Source organism: Anopheles cruzii, chromosome 3, assembly GCF_943734635.1.
Source record: "Anopheles cruzii chromosome 3, idAnoCruzAS_RS32_06, whole genome shotgun sequence".
Taxonomy (NCBI): Eukaryota; Metazoa; Arthropoda; class Insecta; order Diptera; family Culicidae; genus Anopheles; species Anopheles cruzii.
Window position 1 is genome coordinate 242140 of NC_069145.1, and position 13828 is coordinate 255967.

Genomic DNA, 13828 nt, shown 5'->3' on the forward strand with positions numbered 1-13828 from the left:
TGGACCGGACCAGTTGTTGACGGCCACGGTCCCTAACATGGGCTTCCAATTCAGGCGTAAAATCTCGAGAGGGTTACTGGCCGTTTTTCTCGATCCGATCGAAGATTGATTGGGCTCCTCGCGGTTGGGACTTTTTGTGCGGGAAACCGGGAAGTGTGGAAACCCTTGCCATCGAAGCGCGCCTCCAAAGCTATCGAAGAAGTGAAAGAATCCATGAAGGAGCTCCGTCTTTTGATTTTCCTTTCCGGCTTGGCACTCCGTTCCCAATCCCTTCCGAAAGATGCAATCAGAGGGAATGGACGAGGATACGGACTTCGGAGCGGGATTATTTATCATGGACTGGACATATGTTACGCACGGCCACGCAGAGGGGCGAGTTCGGATCTGGCGCGTTTCGCACTCGGTCGAATGAAAGAACTTTTTACACCTTTTTGCGGGGAGATTGTGGCCGAATTCTGGCCCATTTTACTTTTGCTTTCCCTCGTTAGTGCGGTTCCGGAAGGGTTCAAGACATTAGACGTAGGTGCTGTTCCGGTGTGAAAAAGTAATGCTTCTTGTTCTATAAATTTCTCCCGCTCGCTGGGAAGTGAATAACTGTTAATCGATTCAAATGGACACCATCCGGGAGCCGGGCGGGGAATGTAAATTCGTATCCAGGCGCCGATACCGCGCCAGCTTCCGATATGCGACCACCGCTAATGACTGAGGCAGAGAGCAAAATCTACCGTTGCACACTACCCGTCTGGCGAGAAAATGATGATGATGGAAAACGGGAAAATGCTAATCAAACGCAAATGGACACGAAGTAGTTGTTGGCCAGATTGACCACCTGGCGCTGGGATCCATCGCACCGATAGTACAGATCTTCCGGCTCGAGGGTAGTGCTCGGGTCGGCGATCCTCTACAGGCTGCAAGGAGTGACACTAACAGGCCACGGGCCGGCCTGACGGCCACCGGTAGCCGGCAGAAGACAACGCCGCGACCGAGAACTCGGCGACGGATGATTACATTCGTGTACGTTTCGCATTTCCGTCCAAGAATCCAATTACGCTGCGCTCGAGAGTCGAGCCCAGTGGCTTGCGGTCACTCGGAGGAGGTGTCTGCGATCACCTTTAATCAACATACTTCAAACGACCTCTTGACATCTCTTCCTGTTCGATAGCCCCCTCGCTCGGCGCGGGCATCCCTCCTCCAAAAGCTACATTGTAGAGATGCGCCACCGTTGCGAAGGCCGCACATGACAGACAACGCCGCAAACGGTCCTAAATCGATTATTTGAGTTCACAGAAAAATTGCTGCTCATTTTGATTTTTTATTGTTTTTTTTTCAGCACACGGCAGCATGAAGTTTGGATGAACGACGAAGGATCATTTTGTTAATTCTATTAATTGCTTCAAGGGAAAATTGTGGTCCTTCTCGAACGGTCCCCGAATGGGTTAGGCGTTGCGTGTGCGCGCTCGAAATTAAGTCAGCCTTAACTCTTCTGTTCCTCTCGAAAACCCGAAACCCCGCCGCCGTTAAGTGGTTCCGTTTTACTGTCTCTGCGGCCGGTCTCTGATTCCTCCAACTGGTCCAGGGCAGGCATGCACGCACGCCTCGGAACGGAACCACGGGGGAGTTGGCCGGCAGTCGCCAAAAGAGACAGACGATCGCCGCGACGCAACGATCTTCCTCGTCTGCACGTCATATTATTATTATCTCTATAAAAGATTGCTTCAATAAATTATCTTTTAACTCTTCAGCTGCGGTAATAGTCTATGATTATCGTCGTCGAGGTTTCTGGCCGTCGTCCCTCCCTAAACGAAGTTAGAAGCAGCCCAGTGAGCCAATTAGACGAAACGTGTGCCTCAAGTATAACGACAAATTCATTAGCCGATTCCGCGCTTTTTAGAAAGCGAAATTTTAGGATACAAATAGGAAAATCCGTCTTACGCTTGTACTGTTTGTTGGAATGTTTCTCCCAGTTTTCGCCGGCGCATAATTAATGTTGTTTCTACGCTTAAGCATTTCAACCCCATGACAAACACGACAAACAAACGAAAAGGCAGGTTTGCTGCCTCCGGTTATGTCGATAAAAATTACGCACATCCCCGTCCGCCCGGAGGACGATAAATAACTCCAATACCAGCACTGACCCCAATTACTCAAATCGAGCATTCTAGGGTTGATTCCGTTTGACGGACACTTTCTTCTCGGACCGTCGTTCTGTGGCCACCGAAGACGGGCAGACGGTACTCCTACATACCTTGAGGGGATACAGAAATCAACGACGGACAGACAAACCCTTCGGGACGGTCAAGAATGCGAACCCCATCCCGAAATCGGAGCGTTCGGGACTGGAAAGGGGTGAAACTTCCTTAAGAAAATTAGCTAAAGATTGAATATCAAGTAGCAATAAATCGTTCGTGCGTCTTTTGTGTAAAGGTCATCAGACGGGTGCGAAGAAGGGTAGATTTGCGAAAACAGGACTCGCCTGGTCCGAAAGGAATCTGGAGATGGTTGTTTTTCTTCGATAGCTTGACTCTTCGAACCAACCATTCCGTCTGTTGTCAAATACGCAACTTGAATGGGACCGAACACGGATTCCAAAGGCTAGCAGTTAATGTTACAGGAACTGCCATTTTAAAAACTTCAAAACATCAAACCACATTGATAGTCTTTTTCGTTGCCAACCGAATGACTGTACACGAATTGCATACATTTAGGCGCCCTTCTTGGCCTCGGCCTCGAAGGCCTCGAAAAGCTAAACTGCTTTTTGGTTTTTATCATGATTCTTCTTCTTCTTCTTCTTCGGGAACAACCGCTGGCCGGTCTTATCCTGCACCAGAGACAATGCTTTCTACAACGGTTTCATTTTACGGGCGGAGTTGTTGGTCCCACACCAACCGCCCCCTGTCACGCTGGTATCGAGAATCGAAACCATGACCGCTGCGCAAGGAGGAGGACTATAGACCAACAATCGGCAAATTCAGCCTGCATAGTACCTCGAATGAGAACGTCCAGACGCATCATCTTTCACATAGCCCAAGGTTTTTGAAGGCCAATGTTTTCAATAATTATCTAGTCTAGACAACGATGGTAATCGAAAGGTAATGAATCCTTCTTTCATATGAAATAATCAAAAGTTTACGTTTGACATTGCTAGTATATTTTTATCGGGAATTAGTATAGCAAATAATGAAAAAATACAGTTTTTCAGTTTAACGTGCAGAGTACAAGCCTCGCCAGGCTCCGGTCATGGAAACAGCGGACGACGAACCAACCGATATGGCAAGATTGCATCGACAGCGATACGAGAACGGCGGGTGTAACAAGTTGGTGGACGAAGGCGCTCCACCGCGAGCGATGGCAAGAGTCTTTATTGCAGACCAGGACCGATCGACGGTAACAAACCGCAATAAATACCCCCGAAGTAGTCGCTCAACAGCGGTCCCGGGGGAGATCAAGGCAAAGACGGCTAGTAAGGAGTGTTTTTTAGTGGGTAGGCGCGGGAGCGAATCCCACACTACGTCTTTAGAAGATTTTTAAAACCTTACTATAAAAAAACAACAATAAATAAATAATCAACCGCATATTAAAACTACCTATAGTTCATGTTTTCTGGACTAACGGCAAAAACCATGAGACAAGTAGTGTTTCTTGATGACTCTTGGGTTTACTTTATTTTAATATCTCTTTTCCATATTTTGCTGCTTTTATCTTTAATTATTTCAAAGATTTCTTATTTTATTAAGATGGTTCAACAAACACACATAATTCTATCTTATACAAACACAAAGTTGAAAGGACAGTGAAAATTTATTATATTGGTCAGTTTTTGTGAGTTATTGAGTGAGATGCCAGACTACTTGATGAACTGAATGCTTTATCACATACTTTACACACATAAGGCTTTTCGCCAGTATGCTTGCGGATATGAATCTTTAGGTTATATAACTGTGCGAACATTGACGAACAATGGGGACACTTATGCTGTTGGTCCTTATTGTGAATTTTCGAATGTTTTGCTAGTAAGTTTGATGCATGGAAGGCTTTGTCACACACTTTACATTTGTACGGCTTTTCGCCAGTGTGAGTGCGGATATGAATCTTTAGGTTAGATAAACATTTAAACCTTGAAGAGCAATGAGGACACTGATGCTGTTGCTCCTTATTGTGCATTTTCAAATGTTGTGCTAGTGTGGATGATGATGGGAATGCTTTATCACACACTTTACACTTGTACGGCTTTTCGCCAGTGTGAGTGCGGATATGAATCTTTAGGTTAGATAACCATGGAAACCTTGAAGAGCAATGAGGACACTGATGTTGTTGGTCCTTATTGTGAATTTTCGAATGTTGTAGCAGATTTTTTGATGATCTGAACGCTTTGTCACAGACTTTACACACATAAGGCCTTTCGCCGGTGTGAGTACGGATATGAATCTTTAGGATACATGGCCTTGCGAACACTGATGAACAATGAGGACACTGATGCTGTTGATCCTTCTTGTGAATTTTCGAATGTGTTGCTAGTGTGTTTGATGAATGGAAGGCTTCGTCACATATCTTACACTTGTACGACTTTTCGTCAGTGTGAGTGCGGATATGAATCTTTAAGTTGTATGACTGTGCGACCATGAATGAACAATAAGGACACTTAAGCTGTTGGTCCTTATTGTGAATTTTCGAATGTTTTACCAGACTGTATGATGATCTGAACGCTTTGTCGCACACTTTACACACATAAGGCCTTTCGCCGGTGTGAGTGCGGATATGAACCTTTAGGCTAGCTAACCATCGAAACCTTGAAAAGCAATGAGGACACTGATGCTGTTGGTCCTTATTATGAATTTTCGAATGTTTTGCCAGATAGTTTGCTGAATAGAAGGCTTTGTCACAGACTTTACACACATAAGGCCTTTCGCCGGTATGAGTGCGGATATGAATCTTTAGTTTAGATGAGTGTGCGAAACTAGATGAACAATGAGGACACTGATGCCGTTGGTCCTTATTGTGCATTTTCGAATGTTCTAGCAGATACTTTGATGATCTGAACGCTTTGTCACAGACTTTACACACATAAGGCCTTTCGCCGGTGTGAGTGCGGATATGGATCTTTAGGCTAGATGGCCATGCGAACACTGATGAACAATGAGTACAGTGGTGCTTTCGTTTTTTGCGATGGCTTTTGGGGTTATCCTGCTCATGATCGAGAACACCATTCGTTGTTTGCAGCTGATGCTGCTCCTCGACCTCTTCGTCCTCTGATTTGATTGAAATTGGATTTTCGTCTGCCTCGAATAAATCATCAGGTATTTTTCCACAACATTCATATGTCCTATTCGCTTCATGAACAGTAAAACACTTCTGGTTCAAGTGCAAATCCGTCGCTTCATCCGATGTAGTAACATCAGTTTTAATTGTCGGTTCTGTGCCATCTGCACACAAGTTATTTGACATAGAGTGATCTTCTCGATCTTGACAGGCCAATTCTAAAGGATTTGTTTGCAGGTCGTCCTGTTCATGATCCAATATCGCATTTGTTTGCAACCGATACAGCTCATCGACATCTACATACTCTAATTTGAATGTAATTGGGTTTTCTTCTGCTTCGAATGGTTGGTTGCCACAGTATTCAGATGTCCTACTTACTTGAGAAGCAGTACAACTCCTCTGATTCAAGTGCAAATCGTGTGATGCATCCGGTGCGGTAGCTTCTGTTTTGATTACCAATTCTGTGCCAACCGTTTGTTCGGCAGAGTGGTCAAGATGGTTTTGTGCGATTTCTGATTCGTTCTTCGATGTGTTTTGTTGTTTGATAAATTTATCGACCAAATCATTCTTTTCATTGCATCGCCAACGAAATGTATCCATCTTTTCCAAGCGCGATTCGCACGTCGTGCACAAATATGATGAAACTTCAGGAGACAATTCAATCTGTAAAAACAAAAGTCTCAAAGACCAGTTTTTCTTGTGGAGCACGGTAAGATGTTTGTTGTTACACTGCCGAAGCTTCCATTTTGACCGCAATCGTTTATTAAAGCTATTTTGTTAAATCGTCCACTTTGCACTAGTTTGTTTATTAAACAAAAGGTGGCCCTTTGACAATCGATCGATTTTCGACCACTTCTGGGGGCCAAGTTCGCGCGCTTGTGAGTGAGCCGACGCTCTTTTCAAATTAAAAACCAGTTACAGGGTGCAACAAGTTTGTGTGAATTCTAATGATGATTTCGAATAATGATAAATCATTATCTAGTACGAGAATGCAAAATTACTTTATTCGCTCAAAAATTAAAAATATGTGTAAATCATGGTATATTTAGGAATCTTTGATAAAAAAGAGAATTTTTACAAAGTCCTCAGCTATGGACGAACGAACTACCAACAGGTCATTTTGCAGTCTGAGCAAACTATTTCACTTATATCTCGTGTCGAGACGGTGGAAGCTGAGGATATACAGAACCTTAATAATCCTACTACTAACATACGCATATGAGACATGGACTGTTTGCAAAATCTGACTAATCCCTCCTAGCCGAGTCCGAGAGGACGATTCTCTGATTGGTTTCTGGCCTCATGTGTTGAGGGACAATTGAGAAGGCACTACAACAGCGAGTTGCGTGCGCTGCACAACGATCTTACTCTAGTGTAGCTCACCGGGCCCTGATGGGTCATGGTCATATGATTAGAACGACAGAAGAGTCTTCTTGGGCCGTTGCTTAAAAGATTTCTTGTCTTATTCAAAAACTCAGTTTGTGAGGAAAATTATTTTATTGGGCTGATCGTTACAGATTCGGATTTTGCTAACTGCTATCTCCGAATTCATACATTTTAGTATTCAAAGATACAAAATTCAAACTTATTCTAACCCAAACTTGAATGAACAACGAAGAAATTAACGAGTTTTACTCTTCTTATGCATTTTGGAGTGGCTTACTAGATTGCTTGATGTGCTGAACGCTTTGTCACAGAACTTACACTTGTATGGCATTTCGCCGGTGTGAGTGCGGATGTGAACCTTTAGGTTAGATGACTCTGCGAACATTGATGCACAATGGGGACACTTATGCTGTTGGTCCTTATTGTGAATTTTCGAATGTTTCGCTAGTGTGGATGATGAATGGAAGGCTTTATCACACACTTTACACTTGTACGGCCTTTCGCCAGTGTGAGTACGGATATGAATCTTTAAGTTGTATGACTGTGCGACCATGAATGAACAATAAGGACACTTATGCTGTTGGTCCTTATTGTGAATTTTTGAATGTTTAACTAGTTTGGTTGATAAATGGAACGCTTTGTCACATACTTTACACTGGTATGGCTTTTCGCCAGTATGAGTGCGGATGTGATTCTTTAACATGTTCAAATATGGATATTTTGCCGAACAATGAGGGCAATGATGTTTATGATTTTTTGAATGACTTTTGCTACGAGCGTTCCGAGTTCTGGGACTCGAGACGTTTTGAGTTGATTCTGCCGCAGAATCATCGGCACACTTATTGTCTGCCACGGTCACATGATGATCCTGATAGATCGAATCCAAAGGACTTGTTTTTTGGTTATCCTGCTCATGATCGAGAACACCATTCGCTGTTTGCAGCTGATGCTGCTCATCGCCATCTTCGTACTCTGATTTGATTACAATTGGATTTTCGTCTGCCTCGAATAAATCATCAGGTATTTTGCCACAACATTCATATGTCCTATTCGCTTCATGAACAGTAAAACACTTCTGGTTCAAGTGCAAATCCGTCGCTTCATCCGATGTAGTAACTTCAGTTTTAATTGTCAATTCTGTGGCATCTGCACACATGTTGTTCGACATAGAGTGATCTTCTCGGTCTTGACAGACCAATTCTAAAGGATTTGTTTGCAGGTCGTCCTGTTCATGATCCAATATCGCATTTGTTTGCAACTGATACAGCTCATCGACATCTACATACTCTAATTTGATTGGATTTTCTTCTGCTTCGAATGGTTCCTTCCCAGCTGTACAGTTCCTCTGAGTCAAATGCAAATCGTTCGCTGCATCCGGTGAGGTAACTTCGGTTTTAATTACCATTTCTGCGCCAACTGTTTGTTCGGCAGAGTGGTCAAGATGGTTTTGTGCGATTTCAGATTCGTTCTTCGATGTGTTCTGCTGTTTGATAAATCTATCGACCTTATCATTGTTCTCATTGCATCGCCAACGAAATGTATCCATGTTTTCCAAACGGGATTCGCACGTCGTGCACAAATATGATGGAACTTCAGGAGACAATTCAATCTGTAAAAAGGAAAGTCTCATAGACCAGTTTTTCTTGTGGAGCACGGTGAGATGTTTGTTGTTACACTTTTACTACCTGCAGATCGGTAAAATCGAAGATTTTTTGTACTTTATATTGTCCGGATTCGTCGGGCGTTAGAGCTTCCAAAGCATCTCCTTCCGTCAGACACCATCGACATATTTTTGTGGTTCTACAAAATAATTCGCTATTACACCTTTTAATCCTTAATGAACAACGACTTACTCAACACCATCCTCTTGCTTAACAAATGCCGAAGCTTCCATTTTGACCGCAATCGTTTATTAAAGCTATTTTGTAAAAGCGTTCACTTTGCACTAGTTTGTTTATTAAACAAAGGATGGCTTTTGACAATCGGTCGATTTTTGACAGCTTCTGGTTGCCAAGTTGTGTTTTGATGCGTAAAAAGTTTTTCGTTATCCGAAATGACGACAAAAATGTCCGAATGTCGCAGTAAACAGTTAAGCAAACAAAAACGCCCACGATTTCTTTCCGACGTGTTCTTAATGTGTTGGACACACTAGTTCCATAAAACCGACGACTACCTAAAACAGCGAAACGTATTATTAGCGGCAACTTTGCACGGAACAATAAAAGGTAAATATTTGCTTAAGCTACTTTCGACAGGTAAAACGGTATTAAAAGTTGCAACTCGTAGCGAAAATCATGGTCGTACCCGATACAAATCGTGCCACATGTCCCCGCCTTTGAAAACGCGTGGGATGCACATTTTCTGAACTTCAGTAATGCCTCCTCCTCGAAGGTGCAAAATGGAGAGGACGCTAGGATTCTTACGCGAGCATAATTTTCTCTCCCGTCCCATGTTCTACCGGGGAGGTCATCTCCGTCTTCGGTTTATAAGCGGCGGGAAAAGAGAAAAAAAAAGGTACTAATTTATAAATATCTCCCTCCCAGAACGATCGTCGCTTCAACCGACACGATCCTGCGCATCGGATGTAGCTGCACGCCAACAAGTGAACACATTTTATAGCAGTCGTACGCCAACGTTGGCACAAGATGGATCAACCGAAAAACAAAGAATTGTTGGACGAAACACTGACTAGTTCGGTTAGCTCCGAAGATTCCGAGAGCTGGACGCTGCTCGGAAAGGAAGCCGAAGCTGCCAACAAAGAGTTGCCCGAGGAGGCCAGTGGAGTGCAAGTCATTGAATCCGACGAAAGGGACGATCAACCGACACCCGAAAGGCGTAATGTCGAGTGAGTAATATGTGTCGGTCGCTTAACCTTTGTTCCTTGGGATGACAAAATTAGACATTCCCGGAAGTGTGTTGTTTGAAATGCGTTCACGAAGCGTAAAACGTGGCCGGAATCATGCTAATTGATTTTACATGTTTGCAGTTCTCAGCTGGATGAATCTTCCGATGGTATCAGTGTAATAAGCGAGAGCGATGCGGCCAGTTGTGAGAAACTCCACGATGTAGACGATGTCCTCGCTCCGACGGTGCATTTTCAACAAAAGATAGATCTAACAACGCCGCCAGAGTATGAACCGCTAACGCCACCATATACGCCGGACGCGGTCAGGGCACCGCGTGACGAGTTGTACGATAACACGCTGCAGGTGCAACAGGCAGTCGCTGATCAGTCGCTTGAAACAATTCGATCGGTCGTTCCGGCGACCTCACCGGTTAGCGGTGCCAGCTGGGTAATATTCAGCGTACTGGCCACGGGCATGGCAGCCATTCTTCTGGGCAATTCTATGCGTCTGAACAGTCGAGTGAATGAAATCAACTTTGAGCACGAAAAACGGATCTCCGAGCTGGAGCTCGAAAACAACATATTGAAACAGGAGATGAGCAAGTTGCGCCATCTGTACACACGCTCGGAGCTGGACGAGCAAGTTCAGCAGGCTGAATTTGAGTGGATGACGAAGAGCGCGGAAAGCGACGCAGAACCGGAACCGGAACCCGTACCGGCTGTACCGTCACAACCGGTTCGAATAGTCCCTCCGCAGGACGCAGGAATTAAGAGAAAGGTCGTCTGGTCCGGCGATGAAGAGGAACCGATGTTGATAGTGGACAAAGATTACGTTTTACCGGCGTTTTGCTACAACCAAGATCGGGCAGTACAGGATGATCTGTTTTTCGCGTACAGTGCCAAGTACTGCGACGTGAAGAAGCGAAAGGTTGAGGCGAAGCAGAAAAAGGCAGAGTTCCAAGACAAACGCAACGCCAAAGTGGAAAATTATAACAAATTTATCCACCCGAAACCTGAACCTAGCGCTCCGGCTGCAGCCGCTTCGGATCCCACGAAACCAGCCTCTCCATTTAACATCGACTACCAAAAAGCCTTCGACGCGATCAAGGCCGAGGGAAGCGTTATCGTTGAAGCATTGGGTAGCATTTTGGATCTCTCGCCCGAACCGGAGGAAATTCTTTCGGCAAAAATCGCCACGGAAAGCAACACGCCGAATGGTAATCTGGATAAAGATGGCGTAATCTTTACACCAGATGGCCAGCAACACCGGCCAGCGAAAGCAACAACTAACGGAGGGCCCAACACAGACCAAGGGCCAACAAAGCCAGGGGCCAGTGCAGAGGATAAACAGCACCGTTCGGAAGAATTCGCCACACAGAAGCAAGGCGGTAACGATCGTAAATCGGGAGCTGAAAGTGGTCAACGCGAACACTACACTGAAAGTCGTAGCGACATCGGGGGCGACTTTTCTGGCGACGCCAAGCGTAAGAACGGAGAGCACCGAACAGACGGGAGAAGGGAGAGTGAATTTGAAAGAAAACAAAAGCACGGACATGGCAGAGATTACGAGGGTGGCGAGGACTATCGTAAAGGTAAAAAGAATGGTCACCACAAACCGAGTGAATTGAATCGGAAGCAGCATTCCGACGAGCATGATGATGATGATCACCACCGAAAGAAGTTTGATCAACGCCGTAAAGATAATCGACACGATCATCGCGAACATCATGATCATGGTAGTGGCAAGGATCATAGGAAGGATAACGCGAACCGGCACGATCGTCGTAGAAAGGACTCGGATGAGGGCTCGTACCTGTACAAGGGTGAAGGGTCGGCACATGGCAAGTCGCAATTCCACGACGACAAGAGGCACAAGAAACACGACGAGTGGCATGAGAAGCGTTACAAGGGTAGGGAAGAGTACCGCCGAAACGGTGGTAAACGGTACGAGGATGAGCGAGGATCCGGAGAGCATTGGCAAGAGCGCATGAAGGACGGGCGACAGGAAGCCAGGGAAGAACAGCGGAAGAAAATGAAGGAGCAGAGCAACTGGTATTTGGAGCGCGGCAATCAACGGGAAGAAGAACGTATCGTTCAACAACAACCTTATGTATAAAACTATTCTATACCCGAGTTTAATTTGTTACTAAAGAGCTTCACTTGAACTGTTGTACCGAGTGCCATCTGAGGAACCGAATGAGCGCTCGGTTCAACAGCTCTACAGGATGTAATGTCCATTATTCTCTGAATAAACGCTTCTGATGTGATATAAAAAAGCCACATCAACGGGTCCGTGCCATCATTCATAAAGCCTTCGAGCACGCGATCGATAACAGAAGCGATTTCCTATGGGCTTTATTTGACTTCGCACTCATTCAACGGCCTCCGCCGAGGAAGCTGGGTCTCCACCGTTGTACCGCCGGCAGATTGCGCTGCTTCTCTTCGCGCTCTTGCTCCGCCAGTTGTTCGGCAAGTAGGCGTTGATTTTCTCGAAATTTAGCCAACGGATTGTCGAAAGATTTGTAGTACGTCATCACATCGCGCACGTCCTCCACCTCGGTCGTGGCGATCGTTACGAGCAGGGCCATCAGGTCGAAGAGTCCCGAATCATCGTCATTGCCCGTCCAACGGGGAATATTGAGCGTATTTTCGGGGTGCAGTTTGGTCGAGTTCGGATCCCAATCGACAACGATAACCTTGCTGAGGTCACGGTTGAGGTTGTCCAAGTTTTTCACGTGGTGCCCATCGACAAAGTGAGTCGCATCGCGCACCAGACGGTACATGATGTAACCTCGCGGGTCCAGGGCATCCAAGATGGGAAACACCGTCATGCCTTGGTCGGCCGTGAACACAACAATTTCGAAATTGGCCGCAAGCGTTTCCAGAAACTTGTCCACCCCGGGACGTTTTTTGAAGCGCCACCCAGTTTGGTAGGTCCAATCCGGGTGCACTAGAACGTCCTTCATTTCCAGCACTACCGTGTACGGTGGCTGGGCGTACGGATACTTCAGCGGGTCCGGCAGGAGTTTCTCGCGCGACGGTTCCTGTATCATTTTCTGGTAGTACGTCATCGATTTCCACATCCGCTTGCAGTACTGCTGGAACGTTGGCAGTCCGGTGAACTCGTCCTCGATATCGTTGCCCTCCGCATCCCGATCGGGGGCGCCGAATATCCAAACCGAATAAACGCAGAAAGCCGACACCGAAAAGCCGAAAAAGACGAATCCAAACTTCATCCGTTTCCAGGACGATTCCTTTTCCTTCTTTTCGTCTTCTTCCTGTTTCCGCTGCTTTTCTTGCCGCGCCTCATCCTCCACGTTTTCGACGGCCGTCTGCGGGAATAGTTTGGTCAGTAGCTGCGGCGTCGCGATGCTCTGGTCTCGTTGTGCGTTGCCGGCTTTTCCTGCTACAAAGTGAGGAACCGAGAGAAAACAAGATTACACAATCGGCGCGGCCACAGGCCCGGGTCGATACTTACAATCCGCCAAAGAATAGAGCCGGGTCTGCCGGTACCGGAGCCCGGGACGAACCCATTGTGGACGTGTGCTGTTTTCCGTCCACGAATGGAAGTAACTTTGAGTTAGACGATAATATGCGGCATTGGAACTAGTTTTAAGAAACGTGTTTGTTTGAATATGGCAGAATTGTTTTACAATTGCAGAATTGCCGAGACTTCTCGAAATTCTCGAGACCATTTTTACTGTTTTGACATTTACTGTGCCCGGTGTAAATTGTCCTTTTTTGCTCCGATGAAAATTCTACACATTATGTCCGATGAAAATTCTACACTTTATGTTTCAGTTTATCAGACATATTTGCATAAAGAGGATATTTAAATATTTATTAAATATTATTATCAATGTGTTAAATAATAATAATAATATCAGTGTGTTTAAGTGTTGATTTGTTCTAATTCCGATTAAATTCAGCGCCCTCTTCAGGATTTCGTTGGTTCTGTTTGACGTTTGTTGTTGTTGTTGTTGTTGTTTCTTTTGACAACTCATCATTTCATTTTTTTTTTCATTCTTCATCATTTTTTTGTATTTTTTCAATGCATCATAATTTCAACAAATACAAATTGTTCGACAGTAAATTCGCATTTTTCGCAGTAGTTACCATACTCTCGTGTTGCCTTTCTGCCCTGCTGCAACTGCAATTGCGATGCCAAAGGACGATTTTGTTGAACCATTTGTTTCTGGTTTCTGATCGGTTGCCGCAAGACCCAAACAATTGTTAATGCTGCTTGGAAAGTGAACCGCAATAGCACGGCCAGACTAGAAACTCATTCTAACAATAAGTTGTTCGATTGGCGTTGGCAAACACACCTACTTTCCGGCAATA

General features: G+C 45.2%; 4 protein-coding genes across 4 annotated transcripts; 1 reads left to right on the top strand and 3 right to left on the bottom strand.

Annotated features, from left to right (window-relative positions):
• Nucleotides 1-3699: 3699 nt before the first annotated feature.
• LOC128272876 (zinc finger protein 700-like) lies at nt 3700-5182 on the bottom strand. The gene has a single exon (XM_053010758.1). It carries the CDS (start codon nt 4999-5001, stop codon nt 3811-3813), a length of 1191 nt encoding a protein of 396 aa, XP_052866718.1. The 5' UTR covers nt 5002-5182; the 3' UTR covers nt 3700-3810.
• A 1695-nt stretch (nt 5183-6877) lies between these two features.
• LOC128274304 (zinc finger protein 670-like) lies at nt 6878-8637 on the bottom strand. Its single transcript, XM_053012450.1, has 3 exons — nt 8496-8637; nt 8328-8442; nt 6878-8251 (listed from the first exon to the last, which is right to left on the bottom strand). Exons 1-3 carry the CDS (start codon nt 8534-8536, stop codon nt 6878-6880), a joined length of 1530 nt encoding a protein of 509 aa, XP_052868410.1. The 5' UTR covers nt 8537-8637.
• Nucleotides 8638-8690: 53 nt separating this feature from the next.
• Nucleotides 8691-11808, top strand: LOC128274758 (ABC transporter F family member 4-like). The gene is made up of 3 exons (XM_053013060.1): nt 8691-8867; nt 9186-9487; nt 9629-11808. The coding sequence occupies exons 2-3, from the start codon at nt 9288-9290 to the stop codon at nt 11601-11603; spliced, it is 2175 nt and encodes a 724-aa protein (XP_052869020.1). The 5' UTR covers nt 8691-8867; nt 9186-9287; the 3' UTR covers nt 11604-11808.
• Nucleotides 11809-11831: 23 nt separating this feature from the next.
• On the bottom strand, nt 11832-13184 carry LOC128274759 (mitochondrial import inner membrane translocase subunit TIM50-C-like). Its single transcript, XM_053013061.1, has 2 exons — nt 12966-13184; nt 11832-12893 (listed from the first exon to the last, which is right to left on the bottom strand). Exons 1-2 carry the CDS (start codon nt 13180-13182, stop codon nt 11863-11865), a joined length of 1248 nt encoding a protein of 415 aa, XP_052869021.1. The 5' UTR covers nt 13183-13184; the 3' UTR covers nt 11832-11862.
• Nucleotides 13185-13828: the final 644 nt, after the last annotated feature.